This window comes from Penicillium robsamsonii (genome assembly GCF_028829455.1).
Source record: "Penicillium robsamsonii strain IBT 29466 chromosome Unknown utg000003l_segment0_segment0, whole genome shotgun sequence".
Classification (NCBI taxonomy): Eukaryota; Fungi; Ascomycota; class Eurotiomycetes; order Eurotiales; family Aspergillaceae; genus Penicillium; species Penicillium robsamsonii.
In genome coordinates, this window is record NW_026643221.1 from 1226225 (window position 1) to 1253415 (window position 27191).

At 47.6% G+C, this 27191-nt stretch overlaps 6 protein-coding genes across 6 annotated transcripts; 3 read left to right on the plus strand and 3 right to left on the minus strand.

The window, feature by feature from the left end:
• Positions 1 to 294: 294 nt before the first annotated feature.
• Positions 295 to 2417, plus strand: N7447_005196 (Carboxylesterase type B; the record flags this gene model as incomplete). The annotated part of the gene is made up of 6 exons (XM_057229458.1): positions 295 to 718; positions 774 to 890; positions 961 to 1044; positions 1103 to 1147; positions 1209 to 1302; positions 1352 to 2417. The coding sequence occupies 6 exons, from the start codon at positions 295 to 297 to the stop codon at positions 2415 to 2417; spliced, it is 1830 nt and encodes a 609-aa protein (XP_057084548.1).
• Positions 2418 to 8060: 5643 nt separating this feature from the next.
• N7447_005197 (Short-chain dehydrogenase/reductase SDR) lies at positions 8061 to 11308 on the minus strand (the record flags this gene model as incomplete). The annotated part of the gene is made up of 4 exons (XM_057229459.1): positions 8061 to 9266; positions 9429 to 10055; positions 10111 to 11136; positions 11198 to 11308. 4 exons carry the CDS (start codon positions 11306 to 11308, stop codon positions 8061 to 8063), a joined length of 2970 nt encoding a protein of 989 aa, XP_057084549.1.
• Positions 11309 to 11566: 258 nt separating this feature from the next.
• N7447_005198 (lysophospholipid acyltransferase) lies at positions 11567 to 13413 on the plus strand (the record flags this gene model as incomplete). Its single annotated transcript, XM_057229460.1, has 4 exons — positions 11567 to 11588; positions 11645 to 11689; positions 11752 to 12870; positions 12929 to 13413. The coding sequence occupies 4 exons, from the start codon at positions 11567 to 11569 to the stop codon at positions 13411 to 13413; spliced, it is 1671 nt and encodes a 556-aa protein (XP_057084550.1).
• Positions 13414 to 14311: 898 nt separating this feature from the next.
• N7447_005199 (putative serine-rich protein) lies at positions 14312 to 16501 on the minus strand (the record flags this gene model as incomplete). Its single annotated transcript, XM_057229461.1, has 1 exon — positions 14312 to 16501. The coding sequence occupies one exon, from the start codon at positions 16499 to 16501 to the stop codon at positions 14312 to 14314; it is 2190 nt and encodes a 729-aa protein (XP_057084551.1).
• A 1206-nt stretch (positions 16502 to 17707) lies between these two features.
• Positions 17708 to 18930, plus strand: N7447_005200 (CAAX prenyl protease RCE1; the record flags this gene model as incomplete). The annotated part of the gene is made up of 4 exons (XM_057229462.1): positions 17708 to 17759; positions 17809 to 17849; positions 17930 to 18310; positions 18394 to 18930. The coding sequence occupies 4 exons, from the start codon at positions 17708 to 17710 to the stop codon at positions 18928 to 18930; spliced, it is 1011 nt and encodes a 336-aa protein (XP_057084552.1).
• A 4959-nt stretch (positions 18931 to 23889) lies between these two features.
• Positions 23890 to 26934, minus strand: N7447_005201 (leucine--tRNA ligase NAM2; the record flags this gene model as incomplete). The annotated part of the gene is made up of 4 exons (XM_057229463.1): positions 23890 to 24205; positions 24253 to 26165; positions 26216 to 26356; positions 26443 to 26934. 4 exons carry the CDS (start codon positions 26932 to 26934, stop codon positions 23890 to 23892), a joined length of 2862 nt encoding a protein of 953 aa, XP_057084553.1.
• Between the last annotated feature and the right edge of the window lie 257 nt (positions 26935 to 27191).

Here is a 27191-nt window from a genome sequence, read left to right on the forward strand (position 1 = left end):
TATAGCTCAAGTTTTGTTTTCTAGTTTAATGAATGTAATGTTAATTCCCAGGAAGATTGCAAGTAATTAGGTTTAATACATTGGGCGGCCTTGCGTTTGCATGTAACTAGCCGTCAACAAAGAAAACGCAAAAATACAAGGCAGCTAGGCGCCGAAGCATGATCGTCACACCCGGCAGATCATCCGTACGGATATACACATCCCCCCTTGCTGCACCTTAACTCTCAACTTTCCTTATCTTCTCACTCGTGGGGGATACTCTAAGGAACCTTAGACCTCTGACATCTCGCCGTCATGGCTAACCGTTTGTTTGCGTCTGTGGTAGCTGTGCTTCTGGCCATTATCGCAATATATTATCAGGAACTTTGCGATACATTTTTTCTAAGCTCCAGCATAAAGGTAGTGGACTCGGCGCGAGGAATCTCTTATCTTGGCAGTCTATCACCTGTGGGAGTTGAGCATTTCCAGAACATTTTCTACGCGGAGGAACCCACAGGGCAGCGGCGTTTCGCACCGCCAGTCCCAACGAGACCAGTAAAGGGATCGGTCATTGACGCAACCCGGGCTGGTGCCTGGTGTCCGCAAGCGACGGGGGATATACTTCCGTTCACAAGTAGGGTGACCAACATTAGCGAAAATTGTCTGAGCTTGAGAATTGCGAGACTGGCAGGAACGCAGGAAGATGCTAAGCTTCCAGTTGCAGTTTGGATCCATGGAGGTTAGTCGGTTGTTTGGGAGGATGTAAGGCTCTGGAGATACTAATGAGCAGACAGGTGGCCATGTTTTAGGCTCAGCTTCTGATATTCTTTACGAACCTGACGGCTTGGTAAATCTGGCGGCTGCTGATGGACAGCCGCTGGTGTATGTTGGCATAAATTATCGCCTGGGCCGTAAGTGATGCGCCAGGAGTCCTTGAAACCTTGCGCCGAGATTGTGTATTGATTGTTGATTCCTGTTCAGTTTTCGGTTTCGCAACTAGCGAAGCATTGATTGAGAGAAAAGACACAAATGCAGGGCTTCGGGACCAGCGTGTCGCTTTGGAGTGTATGTATCTCGCTGCTCTTTTATCACACCATGAGAAGCTGAAATGTCGAGAAACCAGGGGTCCGCGATAATATCGAGTCATTCGGCGGTGACCCTAACAGAGGTATACTCAAACTACCATTTCCTGTATTCAAACACCGATATGCTGACAGGCTATATTCTAGTGACTGTCATTGGACAAAGCGTGGGGGCCAGTGACATTGGTCTACAGCTGACGGCATTTGGTGGTGATCAAGACGTTCCATTTCAGCAAGGAGTGTAAGTGAGTCCAAGCCTGAAACGGTGCAATGCTGATCCACGGCCCTAGAATGATGTCTGGTGGTCCAGGCCTGAACTTCAACAGCCACCCAGACCTGGTTGCGAGTCACACGGCTGCTATTGCACAGCAAGTAGGATGTGGCAGCAACCAAGATTTGCAGACGCTGGAGTGCCTTCGAGGTGTTCCCTTTGAGCGATTGGCCAACCTATCCGTCACTGCATCTCGCGCAGCCCGTCCGCCTTTAGGCGAAGGGTACTTTTACCCAACGATCGATGATGACTTCATTCAAGATAGACCCTCGGAGTTGACGCGCGAAGGAAAATTTACCAAAGGAATCCCCTTGATAGCTTCCTGGGTCACCAACGATGGCGCTTGGTACGCGCCTCCAACCACTGCGACGGACGACGAAGTTCTAGGGAGTTTCGGATTATGGCTGCACAAGCTTTCCCAATCTACGAAAGAGAAGCTGCTACATCTGTACCCTCTGGAGGACTTCGAACACATGATCAAGCCAGAGCATGAAGGTCAGCTTTCACCGCAGTACTACCGCGCTGCACAGCTGAATCGCGACATCTGGTTCACTTGCCCGGTTCTTGACTTTACATGGCAGTATGTCAAAAATGGGGGTGTGGAAGCCTCCCAGGTACGGCTGTTTGAGTTCAACCAAACCAGATACATGCCAGTCTTTGATTTCATGGGTGTGTCAATGTGGGGTGTAGCTCACCTCAGCGATATCCCCTACCTGTTCAACAATGACCACCTAGGGGCCGGTGCAGATAACTCGGACGCTCAGCTTGCGCTGGCTCGCGATTTCAGTCGGACTATTATTCAGTTCGTGCATGGCACCCCTAAAGGGTCAGACGATCGGCTCCAGTCATGGCCGCCTGCGTTCTCGAATGAGTTGTCGAAATCTTCAATAGGCGACCTGCCTAGTCACATCTCGGTACAGCTGTTTGGTGGACCTCATGGCTCAGCACCCACTAGATGTAGCGAAGGCATTGGAGCTGGCATGGAGGTCATGACCGACGCAGAGAAAGCGCTTCATTGGGAAAAGTTGTTCAGTCGCTGTGCGTTTCTCAATGGCCAGCAATTTAGAGAAGAAGCAGGGGTTTGATGAAAAGGCCCCATTGACCTCCCTCTTGTGATAGTATTGCAGTTCAGATTACCTACATACTCGTCACTCTTAGGTAGATATCGACCATCTTCTTATCAGTCAATTTAACATGCAGCTATCAAAGCCACGTTACGTTCCCATTCTGATCAATTGTTCGTACATTATTCCTGCTGTCTCGGTTGGGGGTGGAAAGTCCTACTTTCTTCGTAGTGATAAGAGGATAAAGTTGTGTTGAGGACGCCAGGGCTACTCGATGACTCCCACCCTATACACAACTGAGTGTCACGAGGGTTTCTCGTCCACCACCCAACCCTTCACATTTTCTACAGTTTGGGCTTTTTGCTGCCTTTTCATCTTTCTATCTACATATATAAGCTAGGAGGGGGGAGATGCCTTAAGAAGACGCCTGGGAAGAATACATGAGAAAGCCGCATAAGTGGCTGACTATTCTTACATAACTATAGTCAAGTAGGATTCCTTGAAAGTGCAGTTTTCGACTCCGCTTTAGCATAACAGCACGAGGCTAAGGAAACGGCTTAGCTTTGTGTCAAATCAGAATGCAGTTTCGACTCTCAATATCAATGTATCTCCCAGATATTCAATTTATGGTTTTAAGATATAAGGTGCGAGATTTGGACACCAACTACTTTTTATATGGTGGTCCTATACAGAAAGTACTTAAGAGTCAAATAGACTCTGTACTAATGAAAATCCCATTTAGTTCGCAGTAATTAACATGAATTTGGGATGATTTCACCGCTAAGCCTCATCCATTATGCCAAGATATGCTTAGCCTGCATCCAGATTATATACTCCGTAGAAGGGGCGGGATTTCAATTCGGACTGTGTTTAAACTGCTTCAACTTGCTTCCTCCGGAGGAATCCGTTGCTCTCTCCATTTCTCCGTGATTCCAACCATGTTGTCATAACAGATTGTATATTACATTTGGGGTTTTATTATTTGTATCTACAGGGGTATGAGCCCCGTAAACATGACCTTCTTACCAGGCGTTGAGAGATTAGACAGTTTACATCTTTTGATCATATACAAGATTTCCGGATGCCTTAGGGTCTGTAGTCGAACATAACTGAGTTACATAAAGACTGGAGGCTACTAATTTCAAGTAGCATTAGAAAGCCATAGGGTATAATGCCGATTAAGTGATGAAATAATAGGGCTAGTGTGTCAAGAAATACGTTTTATAGGAGATATAGATTTGGTCGCTGGCAGAACTATAGTCGGTAAGTCATAATTCCACAAATTGAGCACAATAAAAGAGCACGGGGGCGGTGTACAGACCGTAAAGAATAGCAAAGTCTTGCACACGAATTCACCTTAGTGATGTGAGTGACTTCAAGTATTACTTTGCAAGATCTTTTCCCACAATACATACTTTATGTAGTTTCTATACTCTACGTTTCAACAGTGCTAACCAGGTAATCGCGCCAAGCGCCCAACTCTCGCGCTTAGCACGAATGAAAAAAAAAAACCGCCAAAAACAGTGGGCCCGAGCCCGGGATTGAACCGGGGACCTCGCGCAATATTGCTTTGGGTGAACCCTAAGCGCGAATCATACCACTAGACCACCCGGGCGATTGATATGGTTAGAGTTTACCTATGTAAATGGTAGAGATATGTAATATAATACAAGTTCGACCCCATAACTTTGTGACGATATGGTTGTCGTTATCGACCGCCCTAAGGAATTTCCTTAATAGACCTTGCCAACTCCTACGGGACTACGAAAATTTTGGTCTCATATCCTGGTCCCATCAGTACTCTAAGCCTATTTAGGTAATAATATTATTTAAATTGGTAGTGATAGCCGATCTATGCATTGATTTTGACCGCCAAGACTTTCTCATGGGAGTGGGTCTATGGGAGTTGACAAGGTCTATATAGAGAAGAATCCTTATAGAACACTTCCCTTTACTAAGTAGTAATTTCTAACTATATAGAAGAAAATTGTTACGTGCCAGTTCGATCAATGAAGAAAGGGTGCATTCCAGCTAGAATATCAAAGATAGAGAAGAGGAAGAAAGAAGCAAGTGGCAAATCCCGGGGAATCTTATAGCAGAGTATCCCACGAAAGCAAACAACCTCTTTCCCAATTAGGCTTAGTATCAATTTAGAAACAAAGAAAGAAGCAACGGCAAACAATCTGGGAGAATCATGTGGCAGCATGTGGCAGGAGAAGTATGAGATAGCAGATCGTAACAAATATAATACATTATCCCCCTCTGCGATAATCACTCGCCTAGTCAACAGGTACTAACTAGCCTGACCGCTTAGTGTTCTTTACTCTATGTACTTACAAAAATTACCCGTAGGCGTATAGGATGGTACCCGTCTATGGGTATGTCTATAGCAGGCATTACTAGGGCCCGTGGGCAACCCGCACGTCTATAGGCAATGTCGCAGTCAGGCCTACTAATACGGGATATGTTAATGGGCTTGCCACAATCAAGTCTTGACCTCCTTCCCGGTATAGTTTGCTGATCGCAGCGAAGCAAAATAAAAATAGAAGAGGAATCGGCCCGAGCCCGGGATTGAACCGGGGACCTCGCGCAATAATGCTTTGGGTGAACCCTAAGCGCGAATCATACCACTAGACCACCCGGGCGATTGATGTGAAAGGATTCTTGTAAGAGAGATAGGAACATTTTATAGACGGCCTACCTACTAGTTACCAGCTTAGGTGCATTCCTAATTAGGTACATAGTTGGCTACCGCTCCTACCTTGACACTTCGTTCTGCTACCAATCTCGGAGACGAGTAAAGGCGTAAATCTCGCACAATAGACATATGTTATACAGAGTAGATAAGTATAGAGATCAGAAATAATACGTAAATTTTTATGAAAAATGCAGGTTTTTTCACACCATGTACATTGCTTTTAGTTGACGTATTTCACATGCGAGTGGTTCACACAAGCGAGTGTGGTCCACGCCAAAACACATAGTAGAGGCGATAAATTACAACATGTTAGTGCAACAACAGTCTTGTAGTTATATAGCCTGTTTCTTACAGCCTAGTGCTGTTTACGTGATGTCTAGTCACTTTACATATTTTAGGGGAATTTAATAGGTTGATAATTGAGAGTATATATTTCTAGAGTCCAGCGACGTAATTTTTAATACCACAACAATAGAAGTATTCGATTCGTTCAATATTGATGTACAAAATTAAACATGTCTATTAACCATTATCGGGAAGTCATGAAACTAGATAAAAACGTTGGTTGTTGAAATATAATTGACAACTATATCGCTTTTATTATGTGTTTTGGCGTGGACCACGAAATACGTGAACTAGTTAGTTCTGGCAGAATAATTGATGCCTTATTTATTAGGCAACAAACCACGGAAATCTTGTCTCCTTACTGAGATGTCCCACTCCACAGGGAGGGGCCTGTATACCAATACACAAAAAATATAGGAAAAAAAAGGGCCCGAGCCCGGGATTGAACCGGGGACCTCGCGCAATAATGCTTTGGGTGAACCCTAAGCGCGAATCATACCACTAGACCACCCGGGCGAATTGATATGGGGTTAAGTTCCAGGTAGACTATTCAATATCAAAGTATGCGAGCTGCAAAAAACACCTTAATCTAGATCAAGCTACTAGAGCCACGAAGACAACGAGATAGGCACTGTAGTCATCTATGGTATCAGTTCGACAACTGGAGGACCAGTGAAAGCCTTATTATATGACACAGAGTACACGCCAAATTCTCATACCAACTTAATCTCCCCATGGTCGGATCCTGGAGGGCTCATCTAAATTCAAGAATATGTGCATTGAGACAGCTGATGGAAGACCGATCCTCAAACTTCACTAGGATCAGAATCTCACATGGTTGACACAACTAGCCAAGAAAGAATAACTAGTGCGAACGATTGAGCGCAACAGGCGGATTTGATCGTTTCGTTTTTGCGCCGAAAGAACTATGAAGGGAATGATGAAGGAGGAATCATAGAGTGAGAAAAAAGGAGTCGACTCGGACTTGACATATGGAATGATTTGTGAGAAAAATCCGTCTATCACCAGCCATAAAATTTATGGCCTAGAGGGGGGTATATCTGTTATGCTTCTTGTCTGACACACCTAGGAGAGGTTGGTGTCTTGTATTGGGCTGCCCTATCCAGTATGTACATATCTATGATCATAATTGTCGTTTTGTATCAATGAGACTTGTAGGGATTGGGTCTTATTCCTGTATTTCGACCTGCAGCTGTGAATCCTGTTCCAGTTGTGCGATTCGCGTGTGCAGCATGATTTGAAGTCGCTATGGCTATCAAAACGGTAATCTGAACGGAGAGTCCTGAGGACAAGAATACTTTTCGATATTGCTAAAGCAAATATCTTTTTTTTTTTGTGGAAATTGCTGACGTTGGAGTTGGATAGCACTTGGATGTAGATGAAGTCAGAGAAAACTGAAGTTCAAGTTATAGAGAAGGATCGACGGATTTTTGGGACTTGACCTAAATAGAACGTACGGTTTGAATGCAAAGTCTATAGTTACTTTCTTTTATACATCTCAACTAGTTAGTCATACACAGATGGCCCGAGCCCTGAGATATCAGACCCTGAATGTCTATATCTATTGGAATCTTCTTCTTTCCCCTCATAGATCTCTTCCATCACCCTTGCCCACATTTGTATCTATTATAACGGGTTACCCCAACCATCCCATCGAACTATACACATGCTAGAAGCTCTGTGGAACCGAGTGATCAAGACTTATTTAGAGACCATAAAATTGGCAAAGTAACACACCTTCCATGGTAAGGGTCACTCTAACATCAACAGCCGGCGAAATAGGCGAGTACACGCATCTATCTCACAAAAACTAAGATAACTTTCGAGTCCATAAGCCAAGGGCATTCCCAATATGCAGTCCATTTTGATTGGAATGATGTTTGCACCCACCCTACAATAAATAAAATTACAAGCACGTCTTACACTACGCTAGGTCTTCAAGATCAAATATGACAACATAAAGCGAGGCTCGCGCGCATATCCGTAGATGCCGTCAGCTTAAATCATTAGACTTCCATGAAGTCTATGCATTACGAGGCCAATGTCTTTTAAAATATTTACTACTATTGCTGGGAAAGGCTGGCACCTGCACTATGTGGACATTATGACTACCTTCCTTTGATGCCGAGCTGGAGGAAGGCCGCTCTGCCTGGGGCCCAAAAGGAAGAATTCCCAAATCATATTAAACTGCTTTTGGAGATTATTTATGACCTAACACAATGCTGTAGACTATCTGCTCATTTCCAGGCTACGAATATCCAAGTCGATGCCTCGAGTCTAGATATATTTAGCTTGGAACTCAATATGCTAGATAGATATAGAACATAGGATTTACCAAAAAAAAAAAGTACCTGTATGGTGTACAGTATTCATGCAGTGTAGTATGTAAAAACATAATCTCAAATCTGTGGGTATGGACATCGCAAAGTGCGCGAGTCTTGTTCGGCGACAGAAGCATTCAACACCAGAAGCTGTGTAGAGCGCCACACATGTCTACATAGGGAAAACCCCCATGCAGGGAATATGCAGGTCTGGCCATCCTCTTCAGAGGCCCCTTAATCAGATTTGGGTATCATTGAAGACATTGACAAAGTCCAAAATCATCCATTACCCAATTCACTCCCTTCAGCTTGAACAGACTTATCACGCTCAGCACCAACCGGCTGCGTCTCACCCATCGGGAAACTGAGATGTTTCCAATCCTCAATCTCCTCAATAATACACTTCAACCGATCCCGTATACTCTCCACAGCATACGTCCCCAGAACCAGCCTCAGAGGCGGGTAAGAGCAATGACCAAGCTGCCAGACCAAATGCGCCGCCTTTACCGCACTAGCAGGCTGTTTATCACCCAGCCACATGAGCATACGTCGTGCATGCGCCGCCGGAGATGTAGTCGTATTATACGGCTCACTGGGCGGCTTCACCAAAAAATGGCCGTAGAGCGGCAACGGCGACGACAGATGATGCTCGGAGGGGTTAGTCGCGAAAGCCCCCGGAGAAACAACATCCCCATTATCATCACGACGCATATGACCCGGCTCTACAAGTGTACCCTTAATATTAAAGCTGTCCACCTCATACAGCATACTCTCCATCAAGCCCTCGACGGCATATTTGGAGGCGCAGTAGGGTCCGAGACCCGGCACGCCGAGCGCTCCAGACGTCGAGCTAAAAATGAGGTATCTCCCCGCGCGACGCTGGCGGAAATGCGGTAGAGATAGCTGGATCATGTTCAGGGTGCCTGTGAAATTTGTTTCGAATTGGTTGCGGATGTCGAATTCATCCTGGTCTTCGCAGGCGCCGATCACGCCGTAGCCGGAGCAGTTTGCGATTATATCGATTCGGCCGAATCGCGTGATTGTCTGGTCGATTACGCGCTTGACGGTCTCGCGCGCTCGTACGTCGCATAGGAGTCCGATGCAGTTTGCTGATTCGAGCTCTTTCATTGATGCGGGGCTGTTCTCGTATGTGCGTCCCACTGCTGCTACTAGGTCATTGTTGGCGAGGGCGGTTTTTACTAGGGAGCGACCCATGTGGCCCGTTGCACCGAAGATCTGGGGAGGTGTGTTAATGTGTTGAATGTGACTTTTGTTGCTCGGGGGAGGGGTTGTATACCAGCCATACGAGGGGTTTGGCGGGGTTCTGGGGACCGGGTGGATCAGTCGTTGAAGGGAGATGGAGTCTTGGTTCGCGTGATACTGGAGAGGAGGGCCCTCCTTTGGGGGAAGTCTGTTCCATGATGTGGCTCTCAGATGAGGGGAGAGGGAAAAGATGGAGCTCTCTCCGCATTTGGGGTTTCTTCTCTACGGAGTATATTAGCGACAAATGTGTAATAAGTTGAGTTGCCGTTAACTATTCTCTTTTTTTTTTTTTAGGAAATTTACTATTATTTGTTCAGTCTTTACTTGATATAATGCTATTCCATTACCTATAAACACACTAGCTAAGCACAATTATTGTCCCACCTCCCGTCGCAGCCGTCCCGCAGCCGTCGTAGGTCCTGGTTCCGGCCAGCTGCCCACTGCATCGTCAACCTCTTCCAAGAAGGTTGTACTGTTGTGAATGGAAGTACCGCCCAGAACGACTCGCACACCAGGGGAGCTGGCATTGACCTGCGCTACCATCTTGGCCTCCTCGTACGTGGTACCACCAACCATAAAGATGATGATGTCTTGCGGTTTGTCCCGCGTGTGTCCACTGCCCTCGAGGAAGGGGTATTGCAATTCCTTCAGGCGGCCTTTGATAAGATTTTGGAGAGTTACTTCCAGTCGGGGGGAGTGTTGCGTGTAGACGTTCTCGACGCCTTTAAGACCCTTGAAGCGGTCTCTTGCGCCGGAGAAGAAGGAGGTTGATTCAAAGAGGTCGGAGAACCCGCCTGCGACCGGAGGGGCTTGGAGGGAATGGTGATAGGCGAGTAGCTTGGGGATAATATTTACGCGGTGAGATGAGACTTCGCCGGCTGTGACGAGGAGATCAAGGAGAATTGGTAGCGCGTTGTTGGGTTGCTTCTCAAAACGAAGGGCATAGAGAGCCACTAGGCGCAGCTTATTGTCTGCTGGCACATTTGGCAGCGCGATGATTCGTTGTAGTGACTGGAGAAAAGTGAGTCCGTGAGTAAAGCATCATCAGTTTCACGTTTGAACGTACCCTAAGATCATTGGAGTGGTTATCATTGCATGCCAAGCTCTGCTCCAACTCGCTCACGTCGAGGAGGGTATCCTCACCGACGCGCCGACTGAGTTCACCTACCAGGGTAACGTGCTTGCTGACATTACCTGCCAGCTTGCGGAATTCGGGATAATCCTCCACAAAACGTTTCATGTCCGCAATAGACTCGATATTCGCAGTGCTTTGGGTTTTGGTCTGGTACTGCTCCACATATTCTTTAATGTTCTGGCCCAGATCACCAAAGTTCTGATACATATTTTTCTTGAAGAATGGGTCCTGGTCCTGAGCCAAGACAATCTCTTTCAGTTCTGGTCGGATATCTGGTACATCCTGCAGATCCACGCGGCCATTGTTGATGCCAAGCATCTCATGCACCATCGCCTGGTACGTCCATTGAGTCAGCAACGGCGTAATGGGATCATCGCGGCGGTCAAGAACGAGCAGGATAGGCGGTGTATCCGTCCGGCGGAAGTTAAATAGCTGCTCCTCCTGCGTGATGTGGTATCGGACCTCTGTCGCCAATTTCCGGGCCAATAAACTGTTCTTCTCGTAGCGGATAAGCGGGTTTTTCTTCAAGGCGAGGAGCAGGGCCAGAACCCCCTCCGTGGCTCTTTGTAGTGAATCCGGGTTCCATAAGTCCGGCGATTGACTCCATATCCGTTGCAATGGGAAACCCATACCCAAAGAGCAAAGGTCCGGGTTTATCACAAGGAAGTCGGCAAACTGTTCCTGGACCGACTGGACGACCTCGTGGCTGTCCGCTTCCGCAAGCCGCTCGAGGGCGGATTTGCGGATAATGTTACTAAGGTAGATGTAATATTCGCCGTATTTAGGTTCTCGGAGCTCATCAATCAAAAACTGAATAGAGGTGGGTGATGGTCGCACGAAGCAGAGGCATCGCAGATGTCGCATCTTCTCGCGCGCGGTATTGTCCAAGCGGTCGATTAGGTAGACTTCGTGATTAAGGAGAGCGGATTGGGTAATGGCCGTGGAAACAATAGGGACCTATAACCATAGAAGTTAGCGACCAAATTCAATATATTGCTAGCAGGGTAAAATCACCCACTGTCTCACTATCAAGAAGCAAGATCTTCATCTTTGATGACGACGCTCCTGCCGACTCACCCACGGTAACCATCTTGGAGATGTACCCCGAGGCAGCCGCGACGACGTCCATGGTGGGGAGATCCAATAAATCGAATTGGGTTGAAGTTATCTTAGCTCCTTGATTGAAGCTGTTGAAGCTGTTGAAGACCGAGGGGGTTGAATGTGGAGAGGGCGGGAAGTTGTTGGGGTGGAAATTCCACTTTCCACATGACAAGCTGTTTTTCTTGTCTTGTTTTTTTTTTTTTTTTCTCCTTTGCTTCTTCTTTTCTTCACTCTGATATTTTCTTTACTGTTTTGTCTGTTTTCTTCTCTTTCTACAAGGTCAACAATGTTGCCCTATGTAGATCAGAGTATGTCAACCCCCAAGCTTAAAGCTCCTCGGTCCAACTAACATTTCTCCCCGCAGTATTTGAGGTGCCAGCTCGACTCACTGGCGCATCGACTGATGAGCGTACGATCTTCCATTTCCATAAGCTCCCGACATTGCTAGCAGTTTCTGACTCCCAGCTCCAGTCAAGTTGATCGGCTCGTTCCTTATCTCCTACCCACTGGCCGCCCTCCTCAAACGTATTCCCGATGGCCAACCCTGGAAAAAGAATGCCTTCATTATCGCCGTGTCGATGTTCTATATTGTCGGACTCTTCGATCTTTGGGATGGTCTACGCACCCTACTATACAGTGCCGCGGGCACCTATGCAATCGCCTACTATGTGGATGGATCACTGATGCCATGGATTGGGTTCCTATTTCTCATGGGCCACATGTCGATTAACCACATCGAACGCCAGAGGGCGAACGAGAGCGGGGCCGTTGACATTACTGGAGCGCAGATGGTCCTTGTTATGAAACTTACCTCGTTCTGCTGGAATGTTCATGACGGCCGTCTGCCCAAGGACCAACTCTCGGACTCGCAGAAGTATTCTGCTATTACAAAGTTCCCGAGTATTGTTGACTACCTGGGCTACATCATGTTCTTCCCTTCTCTCTTTGCCGGTCCTTCCTTTGAATATGTGGACTACCGCCGTTGGATCGACACTACGCTTTTCGAAGTCCCGCCTGGCACTGACCCATCCAAGGTGCCACCCACCCGAAAGAAGCGCAAGATCCCTCGCAGTGGAAGACCTGCCGCAAAGAAAGCCGCCGCCGGACTGATCTGGATTTTCGCCTTCATCCAATTGAGCTCATACTTTACCGTCGACTTTGTGCTTTCGGACGAGTTCTTGCAGTATTCCTTCCTGCGTCGCATTTTCAACGTATATATGCTTGGTTTCACCGCTCGCACTAAGTACTACGGCGTCTGGGCTCTGACTGAGGGCGCCTGTATTCTATCCGGCATGGGATACAACAGCTTCGACCCGAAAACAGGCAAGGTCTTCTGGAACCGACTGGAGAACGTTGATCCATGGGCCATGGAGACGGCGCAGAACTCGCACGCTTACCTAGGCAACTGGAACAAGAACACCAACCACTGGCTGCGCAACTACGTCTACCTCCGCGTCACGCCCAAGGGCAAGAAACCCGGCTTCCGCGCCAGCATGGCTACCTTCGCCACCAGTGCGCTCTGGCACGGTTTCCACCCAGGATACTACATGACCTTTGTTTTGGGTTCATTCATCCAGACCGTTGCAAAGAGTAAGCACGACCAAGACATCTCCGTAATCCACCCCCTCCAATAACTAACCTTAAATAGACTTCCGCCGCTACGTGCGCCCCTTCTTCCTTACACCGGACGGCACCAAGCCAACCCCGAACAAGCGCTACTACGATATCCTCAGCTGGCTAGCAACGCAGCTAACCCTCTCCTTCGCCGTTATCCCTTTCATCATCCTCACCTTTGACAAGTCTTTCGCCGTCTGGTCTCGTGTCTACTTCTACGGTATCATCAACTGCGCTGTCTCATTGGTCGCGTTCGCCTCCTTCTCCCCACTCAGAGCCTACCTTGTCTCTCAGCTGAAGCGTCGCAACCGTCCTCATGCCGGTCGCACCACCAGCGCCGACTCCGTGCGTCCGCCCGTCCTCGGCTTGCCGAATGATCCTGAGCGTGACTTTGACGAGGCCGTTGCTGAGATCAAGGCTGAAATTGAGCACCGTGGTAGACGGGGAAGTACGGTTAAGATGCCTACGGGTGAGGAGTTGAAGGCTGCTGTTGAGCAGAAGGTTGGGCGGAAGTTGTAGGTGCCAGTTTTGGTTAAGACTAACTGTGAGTGGTGGATTCATTGGCTAGCAGGGGATTGAAGAGCCGATTTAGATCGGCTTTTAGGTGTTTCCCACTTTGCTATAAAAAAATAATTAGGAGTGTTTCATGGGTTTATGCTTTTTAATGGTGGCTTGGTCGAGATTGGTCTCGTCTAGGTCTGCGGATGTGTCTATAGATTCCAACTTGGAAGGGATGGTTTGGGTTACGGAATAGCAAGCTTTATTTAGATTACAATTACTTCAAAGTAGAGCAGTGAAGAAGTTGATCCTAGCCAAGCAAATTGTGATGCAATATAGAACGCCGAAGAGAAGAGTAAAGTAGCAGAGAACGAGTATGCATATGCGTATGTGGTAAAAAACAGATTCAACTTCAAACTCAAGCAGTAAAAAGCAAAATAACAATAAGCAACAATATATCCGTTGCACGGATGTATAGCAGAAATGCAAACAAAGGCAGTCGCCATGCATAGGAATACTAGCAAACATATGAATCCATAGACGAGTCCGAAGGCAAAAGTTCAAATGCACAGAAAGATGTAAAACAGAAGAGGATATTTATGTGCGTTGAAGTCGTGGAGTCGTTCAGAAGAAATGTGCAGTCAAGGAGAATGCAGAGAAGGAAAAAGAAGAACAATGGTAAAAGGGGAGGCTGAATGAAAAGAGAGAGAAAAAAAATCCAAATCACAGTAAGGATGTATCTGCAGTATTAGTGCAAGGAGAAAAGAAACCAGTCGACTGGTTGAGGGAACTCAACCCCCAAGAAAAAAGAGAAGAAAAGCATCATAGTCTGAAGCAAGCGATGAAAGAAAGTCCAAGTCGTAAGAGCGTAAAAAAGAAAAGATCGCAATAAAACGCAGTCCGAATGCAGTAAATAACCCTAAAAACCCGTGGTAGTCCCAATAACAGCCAACACAATAATAACAACAACAATAACAACTCCAAGGGAAATCATCCATCGATTAAGATTCCTCCACCACCGAGCATTGTCTCTCCTCCTTTGCTGCAAATTAACACACTGAGCCTCAAGCGCCGCACCAACATCCGATCCAGACTCATACTCGACCATCTGCGCCATCTTAGGTTTCGGCGGCAGTGGCAGGAACGCCGCAACACACCATGCAACGGGGAAAATGAACCCCACACAGAATGAATAGACCTGGATATTTCGACGGCCGAAGACAGGCTCGTTGCGAGAGTCGAGAGATGGCGCCCGCCACCGGCTTGTTGAGTGTTGTAGAACACGTCGGTCTGGGATGAGGTGTGGTGACCAGCTGTGTCGGAGACGGTGGAGGTGGTTGCCGGTGAACTCGCCGTCTTCGGGTTGTGGGGAGGGGACCCAGTGGGCGCGTGGATCGCGCGGATCGCTTTCTAGACGGCGTTGAGGGATGGGTTTGCGTTGTGGGGAGGGGGGTCTGTGTTCTGGGGAGCGGGGGCGGGGGATGTTGAGGGGGCCTGGGACGAGGTTGAAGACGCTTGAGTTGGAGGTTCCGGTTCCTGGGCGCGTGGATGGTGGGCGAGTAGATGGTGGACGGGTAGTGTCCATCATGGATAGTGTTGAGTTTAGGCCCATTGGTTCGCGTAGGTAGTAGACTTTTGCCCAGGTTGGGAGGATGCTGAGGATTGTGCTGGTCCCCGTGCCTGGGCGTTGGAGGCTGCGGGTACTGTTGCTGCGGGTACTTTTGCTTCGCTTTGAGCCGGAGGAGAGACTTTGGGAGAAGACTGGGCGGGTGGGGAGCTTGGTTAGACTATCGAGGCGCTCATCTTCGCTGTCGTTGGAGGAGTCGACAAGCCAGACGGAGGATCTGGTTGGCTCTGGACTTAGGGCTGCTGGTGGGGGTGGGGTTGGCTCTGCCATATCGCGGTCTGAATCTGTGTCTGCTTGTCCGGCAAGGTTGGTTAATTCATCGGCGGACCAGATGGAGGAGACTGTTGATAGGTGCGGGTTCCAGCGTCCTGATGCCAAGTGGGGATTGCAACGTCCGGATGGAGGGCCAGGAGTGAAGTCGCGTTCTGATGCAACTGATGTGCCGGCGCGGGAGCTTGAAGACGATGGCACGCGAATACGTGGGTATTGAATAGGCACACCACTGTCGATGGCTGCCTGCAAGTCAGAAGCGGAGCGGAGGCTCCGCGAAGAAGATGTTGCTGATTGGGAACGGCTGCCTGATGGTGCCCTGGATGAGGAGCGGAATGAAGCTATTGATTGCGTGGGTGGGCTGGAGTGGAACGAGGCGATGGACTGTGCGGGTGGGCTGGAGTGGAATGACGGGGATCCATAGCTTGAGTGCTCGGATGAAGCTGGTTGGAAAGCATTTTGGAACCAGGGTGCAGAGCCGACATGCCTGACGACGGTGCCTCGTGAGTTATACGAGGAGAGGGAATTTGTTCGCGGATCTGAGTCGGATGCTGTAGCGGAACTGTGGAAGTTCATGCTCGAGTTATCCAGCATAACAAAGTTGGGACTTGACGGGGCCCCGAGTTGTTCCACGACAGGGCTGGAGTAGCCAGTGACGGACTCGGCAGAGGACTTTGGCGACATGGATGGCTCAGAGATGACAGCTTTGATAGTTGGTGTGGTCGTCGGCAAGACCATCATCTCGTCATCCGAGTACTCGGGTTCTGAGCTCTCGGACCCATAGTCTGGTGCTTTCCCCGTGCCTGGCAGCGACGACTTGCTGGAGGATGGGTCATCGTCCCACAACGGCGGAGGCGAGTTGCCGGTATCCACGGTGGAGGATACATCCCAGCTCTCACCAATGGAGTGGTCTCTGGGGCTGTTGGGTGCCGGTTGAGTGAAGGCCGGTGGGGAATATGCTGACGATCCTAGGTGGTGATCTGAATAGCTAAACCCGGTGTCTGATATGTATTGTTGTTGTCCTTTGCCGGGGAGAGGTAACAGGATCTGCTCGGGTTTGGTCGGGAATGGGGTCGCAGTGTACATATCAAGCTCTTCGTTCGGCACCATGCGCAATGACTGGGTTGGTGATCTTTCGTTTGAGTGAGAGGGGGTACGCTCGTGCAATGCCCTTCGCGCGCGTGGCGAGTTCGACCGCGCGGTAAAAGACATTATTTGGACCTTATCGCATTGGTTGGAAAATAAAGCAACGGCGAAGGTTGTCAGGTGTCAACCCAGATGTAAACAAGATATCAGAAAGAGTGGATTGTTCAATGTTGTTGTTTTTCGAGTATTCAAGGTAAGGAATGTGGTACCCTTCGATATGGGTAGTTTTCTATAGGCTGATGTTCATCAAAAGAGCGTGGGTAGACGTGCAGAGGTTCGTCAATTAGTCCGTTTCAAACAAAGGCTATTAAAGAGCGACAGAAAAACAATCATTAGAACGTTTCAAAACAAAAAAGGGACACAAAAAGCACAGGAGTAAGAAGCCCGAGAAGCAGAACTTGAGACACTGGATGAAGGGGGGAGGATTTTTGTTGGCCAGCGGTGAGCGTCTAAGCAAGTGAGATTCAATTGAGCCAGACCGCAGGGGTTGATGCAAGCTGCATGGGCTGGTAGGCTGAAAAGCGTTGATAAATCGGTGGCTTTGGCTGATTGGTCAAGATGAGAGCAAAAGTACTGGACAAATTCTTTTTTTTTCTTCTTTCAGGGTGTTCATGAGTTGTTTATTTCTTATATTGGACTTGATACCTGGGCTATCATGTTTTAATATACAAAATCCATATTAATGCGGAGTATCAGTCAATTGAGAACCACAATTGACTCCTTCAAACGTGTTTGCTCATTTAATCGCGTATTTTAGGTGGATCCTGTGTGCGTTGTCCCTGATCCTGATGAACTGCCACTAGTTTATAGCGTCAAGGGGCCGAACAGAGCAGAACAATATATGCTCAATGTCAATAGTGTCTCCTCGTGATCGGAGAATAGATGCCCACGATCCCTCGCATTTGACTCACATCTGAAAACTCGGCCTCAAGGGGTGAGAACTATTTTTTTTTTCCCGATTTAGCACGGTCCACTAGTTCGAATCAGGTTTTGACATTTTAAGGAGGTCAAGGTGAAACCAACCTTGTTTATACCTTGTTTATATCCGAGATAGATATCCAGAGATATAGAATGGAATAACTGTCGCGATCACAAAGAACAATCGTAAGAATTGGCATTGATTCCCCTGTATCCATATGACAGTACCATACTGTATTGTACTGTTTCCAACCAATAACCAAATTTTTCTCTGTACGGAAGGAACAAAGAACCCAGGCCGTTCCTTTCTCTCTCAACCATAAAAGAGACAAATAGTCTCCCCCAACTCTGCATATGGCGCCAGTGGGGATAATGAGTCGACTCAAGAGTCTGTACTCCAAGCAGGGTAAGTCAGGGGCAAACCATCCAAAGAGTCTCAACTAACGCGACCCCAGATGAACCTGCCCTGTCAGAACAGACGGTCGCTTTTCTGTCTGTATGTAGAACTCCTAGAACAGAAGAAAAAAAGAAAAAACACACTTCACTCGACGTCCTCGTATCTAACTCCCCATTCAGGTCATCCTCACACTACTCTATGTGGTGCCATTCTATCTCTCGCCAACCACGCGCCCATCCCCAACTCTCAGTCGGGATGCCCCGTCCGTGATTCGCGCCCGCATCCGTGTAGTCACAGGCTCCTGTATTGTGGGCTCAGTCTTCGTCCTCTGGCTCATCGTCGAGGAAGGGAATTCCTCCCTCGGCGCCGGTACTAGACTCCTCGGTTGGTGGCCCGTCGGTGTGCTAGAGACCCTTCGGAGTCTTCTCCTAACCGCGATTCTGTTCCTGGGCCCGCTCTTTGAGCGTGGCATTGTTGAGGGCGAATGGAAGTTTTGGTTCCGTCCTAGTAAGCTCTCCGAGAGTCTCGGTGGCTGGATTGGCTGGAGGAATTATGTCGCGGTATGCACCTACATTTGCATCTTTTTGTTGGCGTTTGGGGGGGTTTTCCCTGTTTCGTCAAACCCAATCTAATATCCTCCCAGGGTCCCTTCACAGAAGAAGTCATGTTCCGATCCGCGATGGTCCCGCTGCATTTGCTAGCACACACCTCGCCGGGCCGAATTGTGTTCCTCGCACCGCTGTATTTCGGTATCGCGCATGTGCACCACTTCTATGAGTTCCGTCTGACGCATCCGGATACACCAGCTCTGGCTGCGCTGCTGCGGTCGCTCTTCCAGTTCGGATACACGACTATCTTCGGCTGGTATGCGACTTTCGTCTATTTGCGGACGGGCTCGTTGCTAGCCGTTGTTCTCATCCATAGCTTCTGTAACTGGTCTGGATTGCCACGATTCTGGGGGCGTGTTGAGGCTAGTGAACCTATCGGTCCCCCTGTGACGAGAGGAAAGGAGGATTCTGGTGATTGTATCGGGGTTCGAGGTAATGGTGGTTTGGGTGTTGGGTGGACGATTGCTTATTATGTGCTTCTTGTTGCCGGGGCGCTTGGTTTTGCTCGGGGTTTGTGGCCTTTGACCGAGTCCTACCATGCTCTAGTTTCGTTTTCGGGGAAGTCGAACTAGATTGGGTATGACTTGTGATCTCCGTCTTGCCTGATCTATTTTGGTTTGCTTCCGGCATATTCTTTCGCGGGGCTGTTATATTTGGTGTTCTGTTGCATCTGTCATGAACCAGATCTGGAGACCCATGTATGTAAAATGGGGGATCCTGACGCCATTTCTAAGTTATGTATACCTCGACTATAATCTAGTATTCATTGCAGACTACACTGGATTCCGAGCATCGCAGGCCAATGAAACTACCGTGGCGGATGTAGATGTTGTAAATATTATTGGTTATCAGAATGGAGAAAAAGAAAAAAAAAAAAGAAAAAGGGCCCGAGCCCGGGATTGAACCGGGGACCTCGCGCAATAATGCTTTGGGTGAACCCTAAGCGCGAATCATACCACTAGACCACCCGGGCGAATTGATATGAGATTGCTCAAAATTTGGCAACATGAGAGAGCTCTTCTTTTTACAACCTAACGGAATTTCAAAATCGCGCCGAGGTGAGGGCCTTGCCCCTTCTATCCCTTAAAACAACCTGAAAGGCACCTCTAACGCTACCGTCTAAGACTCCTGCTCTATTGGTGTCGTAGTCAAGCCTGTACGTAATATAACCAGCCGCAAAAACTAGTAAAACCCCCGGATTGTATGACCAAGCCATCTAGTATGTCAAAATATATAACCTGATACAGTGAGTATATTTAAACATATTTTACTTAAAAACCCCGTATACCATTCCCCTACGCCGAGAATACCAGTCAACCCACAGTAATTAACATCCCCTAGGATAGTTTCAATGCTCACAACAACTCCTGCATCGAAGCAAAGCTAGTCGTGCTCCCTAGTCCCAGTCCGGTCTACATATAAAGTCGTACTAAATTACCAGAGTGTAAGTCAACGATATTAGTTGATTTAGCACCTACCTAAAAGGTAGTCAAGGAGCAAGAGCAAGCCGATTCAGTTGCGGTATAGAGCTTTCATATATGGCGTGCAAATGCCAAAAGACTTGCTCCAGGGAAGAAAAGCACAGTAACACCACACATATACTTGGCAAGGGTAGTTCTCATTCTCACACCATTTTCACCTAGGTCGCGATGCTGAAGCAGTGCTCACCTATTTCTCACTGGGACACCTAACTATGGCACACAAGAAAGCCCCACGCTAGCGAGTTGGTAGGCTATGTAACCCGCACTTTGTGTTATGTTGATTCATAGCCTAAATAAAATAGCATGACTACATAAATTGATTCAATTTACCCAAGTAGTAATTATTTATTTCCCTTATATAGGCAAATTTTGAACCACATAATATCAATTGGCCCGGGTGGTCTAGTGGTATGATTCGCGCTTAGGGTTCACCCAAAGCATTATTGCGCGAGGTCCCCGGTTCAATCCCGGGCTCGGGCCCATCCTTTCTTTTTTTGTTTTTTTCCAGTCCTTTTAGTCCCCCTTCCGTCCTCTTGCTTGTTGTATATGGAGAGGAATAGGGAATATATTGTCATAAGCCCTCAACAAGGTCGAGGCTTACCTGGCCGTCTATTTGATCTCAAATACCGATTTGTGATACAAGCATATACGGGCTCTCACCTTAATATGCGGTCTACCGCCCGAGATATAGATCCAGCTGCTTAACTACTCGGATATCTCTCGTCTTCCGACTTCTATACAAAATCTAAAGAGATCTACTAGTTGTGGGCGAAGGCGATAAACGATTTTATTTTATTAGGTCTTTACATATAAAGTGTAGGTACCTGCTGTCTTGGTATATTGCATGGGGAGTTTAACGTAAAAACAGTGTGTATAATTAGAAGGCGGCAAGGAGAGAGGTAGACAAGAGCAGGTATCAAGGTATCTTTTGTACTTTTTTTAATACTTCGTATGATAACCCCGTACAAAATGTACCTAATTTCAAAATTTATTGTTCACTGGGAATTATCGTTAACTGGGGCGCACCAACACAGGAAGGTGTGCTGGGCGTTTGGCACGGTTAGTACATATATCTTTTTATATCTCTGCTTAGTCTATTATTGGATATGCTGTGTCTAGTTATGTACCTTATGGTTAACTAGTTATGTATTATAGTTACCGTATAAAAAAAAACAATTTCACAATTTAGCACCGGTGGGCCACCAACACTAGGTACAACATACGTATGTGTTGGTTTGTTTGCCACGATTAACACCTATGTATGTATTAAGGATGAGGCTGTACGGCATTTATTTATTTAAAATATAAATAAAAAAAGGATGGGCCCGAGCCCGGGATTGAACCGGGGACCTCGCGCAATAATGCTTTGGGTGAACCCTAAGCGCGAATCATACCACTAGACCACCCGGGCCAATTGATATTAGACGCTCAAAATTTGTTTATATGAGGGAAATGACTAAGTCAGTATGTATCACAACTTTTAAGTATACCCAGTCAACAATAAATTTTGAATTTAGGTACCTTTCATATGGGCTTGTCGTACAAAAAGGTACATAGGCCACAAAACTGATAGTCTCCATTTTCGTCAACCCTTGAACTAGCTAAAAAGATACTAAAAAGACAAAAAGATAAATAATACTGGTATTATAATATAAGTTTGATTGAATCGTTCTGCTACCAGCATCAATTCTAAATAATTAGTGTAAAGGTGAGAGATGCGATAAAAAAATACTAGTGTTACATTTTTTATGATAGCTTAGCCCATACAAAACTTCAAGGTACCTAATTTCAAAATTTATTGTTGACTGGGCATTGTCGTTGACTGGGACGCACCAACACACTTGGCACTATTATACGATGGCACGATTATACGATAGAACTACGGTTTCTAATGAACCTCTATAATTTATTTAACGCCTTGAATCCACCAAATTTTATATATTTAAATTATATTTTGTATAGTCTAAGCTATATCTACTATGTATCCTTAAAATAATTCAAATATATTCATTGAAGGCCTATAAGCGGGCCCTAAACATGCTATGGTACGTCTATTTGCACTATTTATTAAAGAATAGGCCCCCACAAATAGGTTAGGTTTTGAGCATCGTGGGCTCTCCGGAAGCCTAGCGGTACCCTACCTATATGCTGCTTTTCCTTATATAGACATATTTTGAAACGTTTAATATCAATTGGCCCGGGTGGTCTAGTGGTATGATTCGCGCTTAGGGTTCACCCAAAGCATTATTGCGCGAGGTCCCCGGTTCAATCCCGGGCTCGGGCCCATCCTTTTTTTCTTTTTTCCAGTCCTTTTTAGTCCCCCCTCCGTCCTCTTGCTTGTATAACGAGAGGACTAGGGACGGGACCATATTATTTAAACCCTCCATCTAATAAGTCGAGGCTAGGTATAGCCGTTATATTTAATTTTAAACACCGATTTGTGATGTAAGCATATACGGACTCCCACCTTAATATGCGGTCTACCGCCCGAGATATGGATCCAGCTGCTTAACTACTCGAATACCTCGCCTTTCGACTTCCATAAAAACTCAGCGAAATCTACTAGCCTCGTGGGCGAAGATGACCCAATAGCCGTAATAGCGGAAACCCCTAAGTCCACGCCGACTGTATTTTGCTCTAAAGTCGATGGCTAAGAAGGTGGTATTCAGAGATTATGAAAAGACTAGTTGGGACTGCAGAGATGTCGATGTAAGTTCCAGAGGCAAGGAATATTTCCCCTCACATTGGCAGATACCGACCTTAATTGTGTGGAAGTTGCTATCCTAAGCCAATCTTTACATGAAGTCCTTAGCTCTGGCCTCTAGATCGATCTTCTATTCTTACGACGAGAGCTACAAACGGACAGGTTATGCGGCAATATGGGAATACCTCCCATTGTTGCATCGACAGTACATATTCCACCAAAAGCCTGTGGCTAATGAAACTGCCCTCACGAGTGAGTTTCATCTCGGAACTAGACAGTGAGCGAAGTAGTTACTAGGGCGAGGTTGCCGAGGAAAACGCAAACCCATACTATCATATTGGGGTAAGCACCAGTTATGTACGCTGATCTCCCGTTAATGGCCGGGCTCCAAAATCTGCTGGACAGCTATCATCATTCAAAACAATGCCGGCTCATTGTAGTATCCATATATTGCAACTTTTAACTCGTCAGCCAAAACATTGGGAACTTTACAACCACGATGATGAAAGCACATAATATTGTAATACCTTGGATGATAGAAGCATTCACGCGGAACAAGTTGACATGTAATTGGTTGAGTTTCTTGACCCTGCTAGGAGGAGCCTGATTCTGAAATCCCCTTTGCCTGCGTGTCCTTCCGTGGGTGATTGACTAACACTCTTCATAAGCGTTAACCAGCTCAGATAGCTCAAATTTCCTATTCCGATCTTCCTGTCCGATGGAATGGGAGTATGTCATATGGAAATCAGGTGGCATGGATGAGATGGAGTCAAGGAAATAATATCGAGCATTATTATCGCCTGCTTGGATCAATCCTGTCCTTGCACAGCCCCTTTGAATAGTCTCCCAACCCAACAACTATTTGTTGATGTCGGTGTTCTTATGTAGCCCTCGGTCTTGATCCCTCCATTGCTGGCACAGCTTAGCAGCATATGCTGATGTTGGATCGCACGGACTCATAGCATAATCCTGCGAGTACAATGTATGATGAATTCAGTGACTCTCTAAAATGATCAACAGACCGCGGGAGAACGCCTGTACGACGAAGTATAATGATGAATTCAGTGACATGAAAACTCTCTAGCAAAACAGACAGGATAAACGCGCGAATTCAAAGGGACAAAATAACTCAACAATGCAGGACTGGACGCCGGTCGTGTGTTAATCTGGATATTTGAAATTTATTGATAGCACATTTGTTTTGTTCGTTTTCTTTCCCCTTGAAAAGCCAGAAAGAAACCGGATGAGAAGACAAAGCTCTATGCGATACCTAGCAGAAATAATATACAAATCTATCCAAGATAGTAATACAAATCCCACATCTAATATGGATACAGAAAGGGAACTCAGAAAACAACATTGACAAGCTTACCTCCCTTGACAACAATAACTCGTCGTCTCTTCTCCCAGTCATTCTTCTCCTGAAGCCACGACTTCCCCTCAGCAGTCTCCAAGACGCGACTAACAATCCAATCCTGTTCTTCCTGCGAAGGAGCATTCTTGCCCTGCGGCAACTGAGACTCCATACGCGGAATGGTTACAGCACAGCGGAGCTTTCCATTAATCTGGACGGCGACCGTTTGGCCGCCGCGAGATGAGAGAGTCTCGGCTTGGGGGGTGTGAGGAGGGTGCTGGGCCAGGGCGAGGAAAGGACCGACGGCACTGGTGTTGTAGAGATGGTGTTTGTGGTTGCGTGCAGGACTTCCCACGACTCAGAGGCTAAGGCTGGGGCGATGGGGGCTAGCAGACGGAGGAGGGATGAGACGGATAGATATAGGATGAGAGGGGAGGAAGCGGGGTTCGAGGCCAGGGCGTTGGTCAGTTTGGTTAGATCTGAGATGACTGTGTTCAGGCCGTAGGGGTTGCTTTCGATGCAGGTCGTGACGGATGCGATGGTGTTGTGGGTAGCCAGGACTGCGTCTGCGTCGGAGTCGCTCAGGTCCTGGAGTGATGATGGGAGGGGAGCGACGTGGGTGGTAGAGGATTTTAGATCTGCTTCTGAGACGGAGAATGATGCCTCTGTTAGGGTCTGCTGGGTGTCTTGGACGAGTTTCCAGAGTCGGCCGAACCAGCGCTCGACACCGACGACCTTGGCTTCGTCCCATTCTAAAACTTCGCTGACTGGTGCGGAGAACAGGATGTGTGCGCGTGTAGCGTCGGCGCCGTACTTTGATGTGGTGGTTGTAGGGTCCACGCCGTTGTACTTGCTCTTGGACATCTTTTCGAATGAAATGTTAGGGGTGACTGTTGTTCCCTTTATCAAAGGCTTGTCTGGATTGGTCAGATCAACCTCCGACGGGAGAAGGAAGCGGCCTGTCGAGGGCTCAGTGAGGGTCTTTCCATGGACCATGCCCTGGCTGAGAAGCATTTTGAATGGTTCTGCGGGTGCAGCAGAGTTCTTAGCCGGGGACAGCTCGGACTGAGAGAGGAATTTGTAGATGAATCGAGCGTAGAGAAGATGCAGAATGGCATGCTCGACACCACCGATGTACACATCCACCGGCTGCATCGCTGCAGGAGAGAACGGGGCTTCCTTATTAGCAGAGTCCAAGAACCGCAAAAAGTACCAGGACGAGTCCACGAAGGTGTCCATGGTGTCTGTGTCGCGTCGAGCGGGACCATTGCAACTGGGGCATTTTGTGTGGAGCCATTCCTCTGAGGATTCCAGAGGATTTCCCTTCTTTCCCTTGAGCCACTCTCCCTCAATCTTCGGCAGCTTTACTGGAAGATCCTTGTCGGGGACCGGAACAGGACCACAGTCCCCACAGTGGATGATGGGGATCGGCGCACCCCAGTATCGCTGGCGACTGATCAACCAATCCCGCAGGCGCCAGCTCTCGACAAACGCAGCCTGGCCGACCTGCTCCAGGTCATTGACAATCAGTTTTGATGCTTCCTTGGAGTGTAACCCTTGGTACTTTCCACAGCGCGAAGTCAAGAAGCCCTCTGGTGTGAAAGCTTTTGTGTTCGACGCTGGGATGACACTGCTGTTTGCATCACTGCCACTTGGCTCGGCCTCGATGACAACTGGGATCGAGTCGGTGTCCACATTCTCCTTGAAGAACGCCATGTCCCTGGTGTCATGGCCAGGAACACCCATGACTGCTCCCTCGCCATAGTCGCTAAGGACGTAAGGAGCTACAAAGACAGGAAGCTTCCTCAGCAAGTGGGGTGTTTCTGTATCAATCTTGCACAATGGATGAGACACCTCAATGTCAGATAGCCGGTATCCTGCTTTGGAGTCCGGTGCAAGCGATGACGCTTCACCCAGGAATTTGCGAAGCGCCTCGTCTTTCTCGGCAGCCTTCAGCACAATAGGGTGATTCAAAGAGAGTGCCAGATACTCCACACCATACAGAGTGTCTGGGCGGGTAGTAAATACGTTCACATCGACTTGGTCACCCGCGCGTCCGATGGTCACAGGGAATGTGACCTTGGCACCATAAGACTTTCCAAGCCAATTGCGTTGCATCGTGAGGACACGCTCCGGCCATCCTCCAGCAAGAGAATCGAGGTCTTTCAGAAGAGCTTCCTTGAAATCAGTGATTTTAAAGAACCACTGCTTCAAGTTCAACTTCTCAACCTTCGCTCCAGATCTCCACGAGAATCCATTGGCATCAACCTGCATGGAAATTAGATTAAATCAAAGTTGACCCTATGATCCCGACTCACCTGCTCATTTGCCAAAACGGTCTTATCAACAGGGTCGTAATTAACCAACGCTTCCGCCTGGTACGCCAAATCCTTCTTATATAACATCAAAAAGATGCGCTGAGTATGCTCATAAAAGTCCGGGGCACACGTAGCCAGTTCCTAGCCATAGATATCAATTAGCCATCCCATCGCAAAACCAACCCACGACCAAACCCGCCGAATCCAAACAATTAACACCAACATACCCGATCCCAATCAAACTCTGCTGAAATACACCTCAACTGCTCCTTCATCTTCGAAATATTCGCCTGCGTCCACACCGCAGGATCAATACCTCTCTCAATCGCCGCGTTCTCCGCCGGCAGTCCAAAAGCATCCCACCCCATAGGATGGAGCACGTCATGCCCGCGCATTTTATAGAACCGCGAGATCACATCTGAGATCGTGTACACGCGCAGATGCCCCATGTGCAGCGTGCCGGACGGGTATGGGAACATGGACAGAATGTAGGATTTGGGTTTCTGTGTCTCGTCCGGTGTTGAGCGCGGCGCGGCGCGGTCGCTTTCCCATTTTGCATGCCATTTTTTGTCGAGGGCTGGGAGGTCTAGTCGGCGGGTTGAGGTGCTGGATAGTCGGGTTAGGGTGTAGACTGGTGAGAGGGCTCGTAGGGTTGGACGCGTGTGAATGCGGCCAGGCGCGACGGCGCTGGTTAATCTGAGTCGTGAGAGGGATTGCATGGTGGCGGGCTGATCATTTCATCTCTGAAATTTTTAGATATTGAAGTAATTGGAGCGATTGGTCATGCCCACAATTTGAAGGTATGGCTTGATTCACTGCGCATCTTCAAAACTTCCCCGGAGCCCGGGTAGCTTTAGCCCCGATTTGGACTAGCGTATTAGCGGTATACTTTGGACATATTTCTTGAAGCTGTGAAGATGCCGAGGTCTTTTGGTATTTGCATGAGATTTGATCTTTTGGCAATGTTTTTAATGTT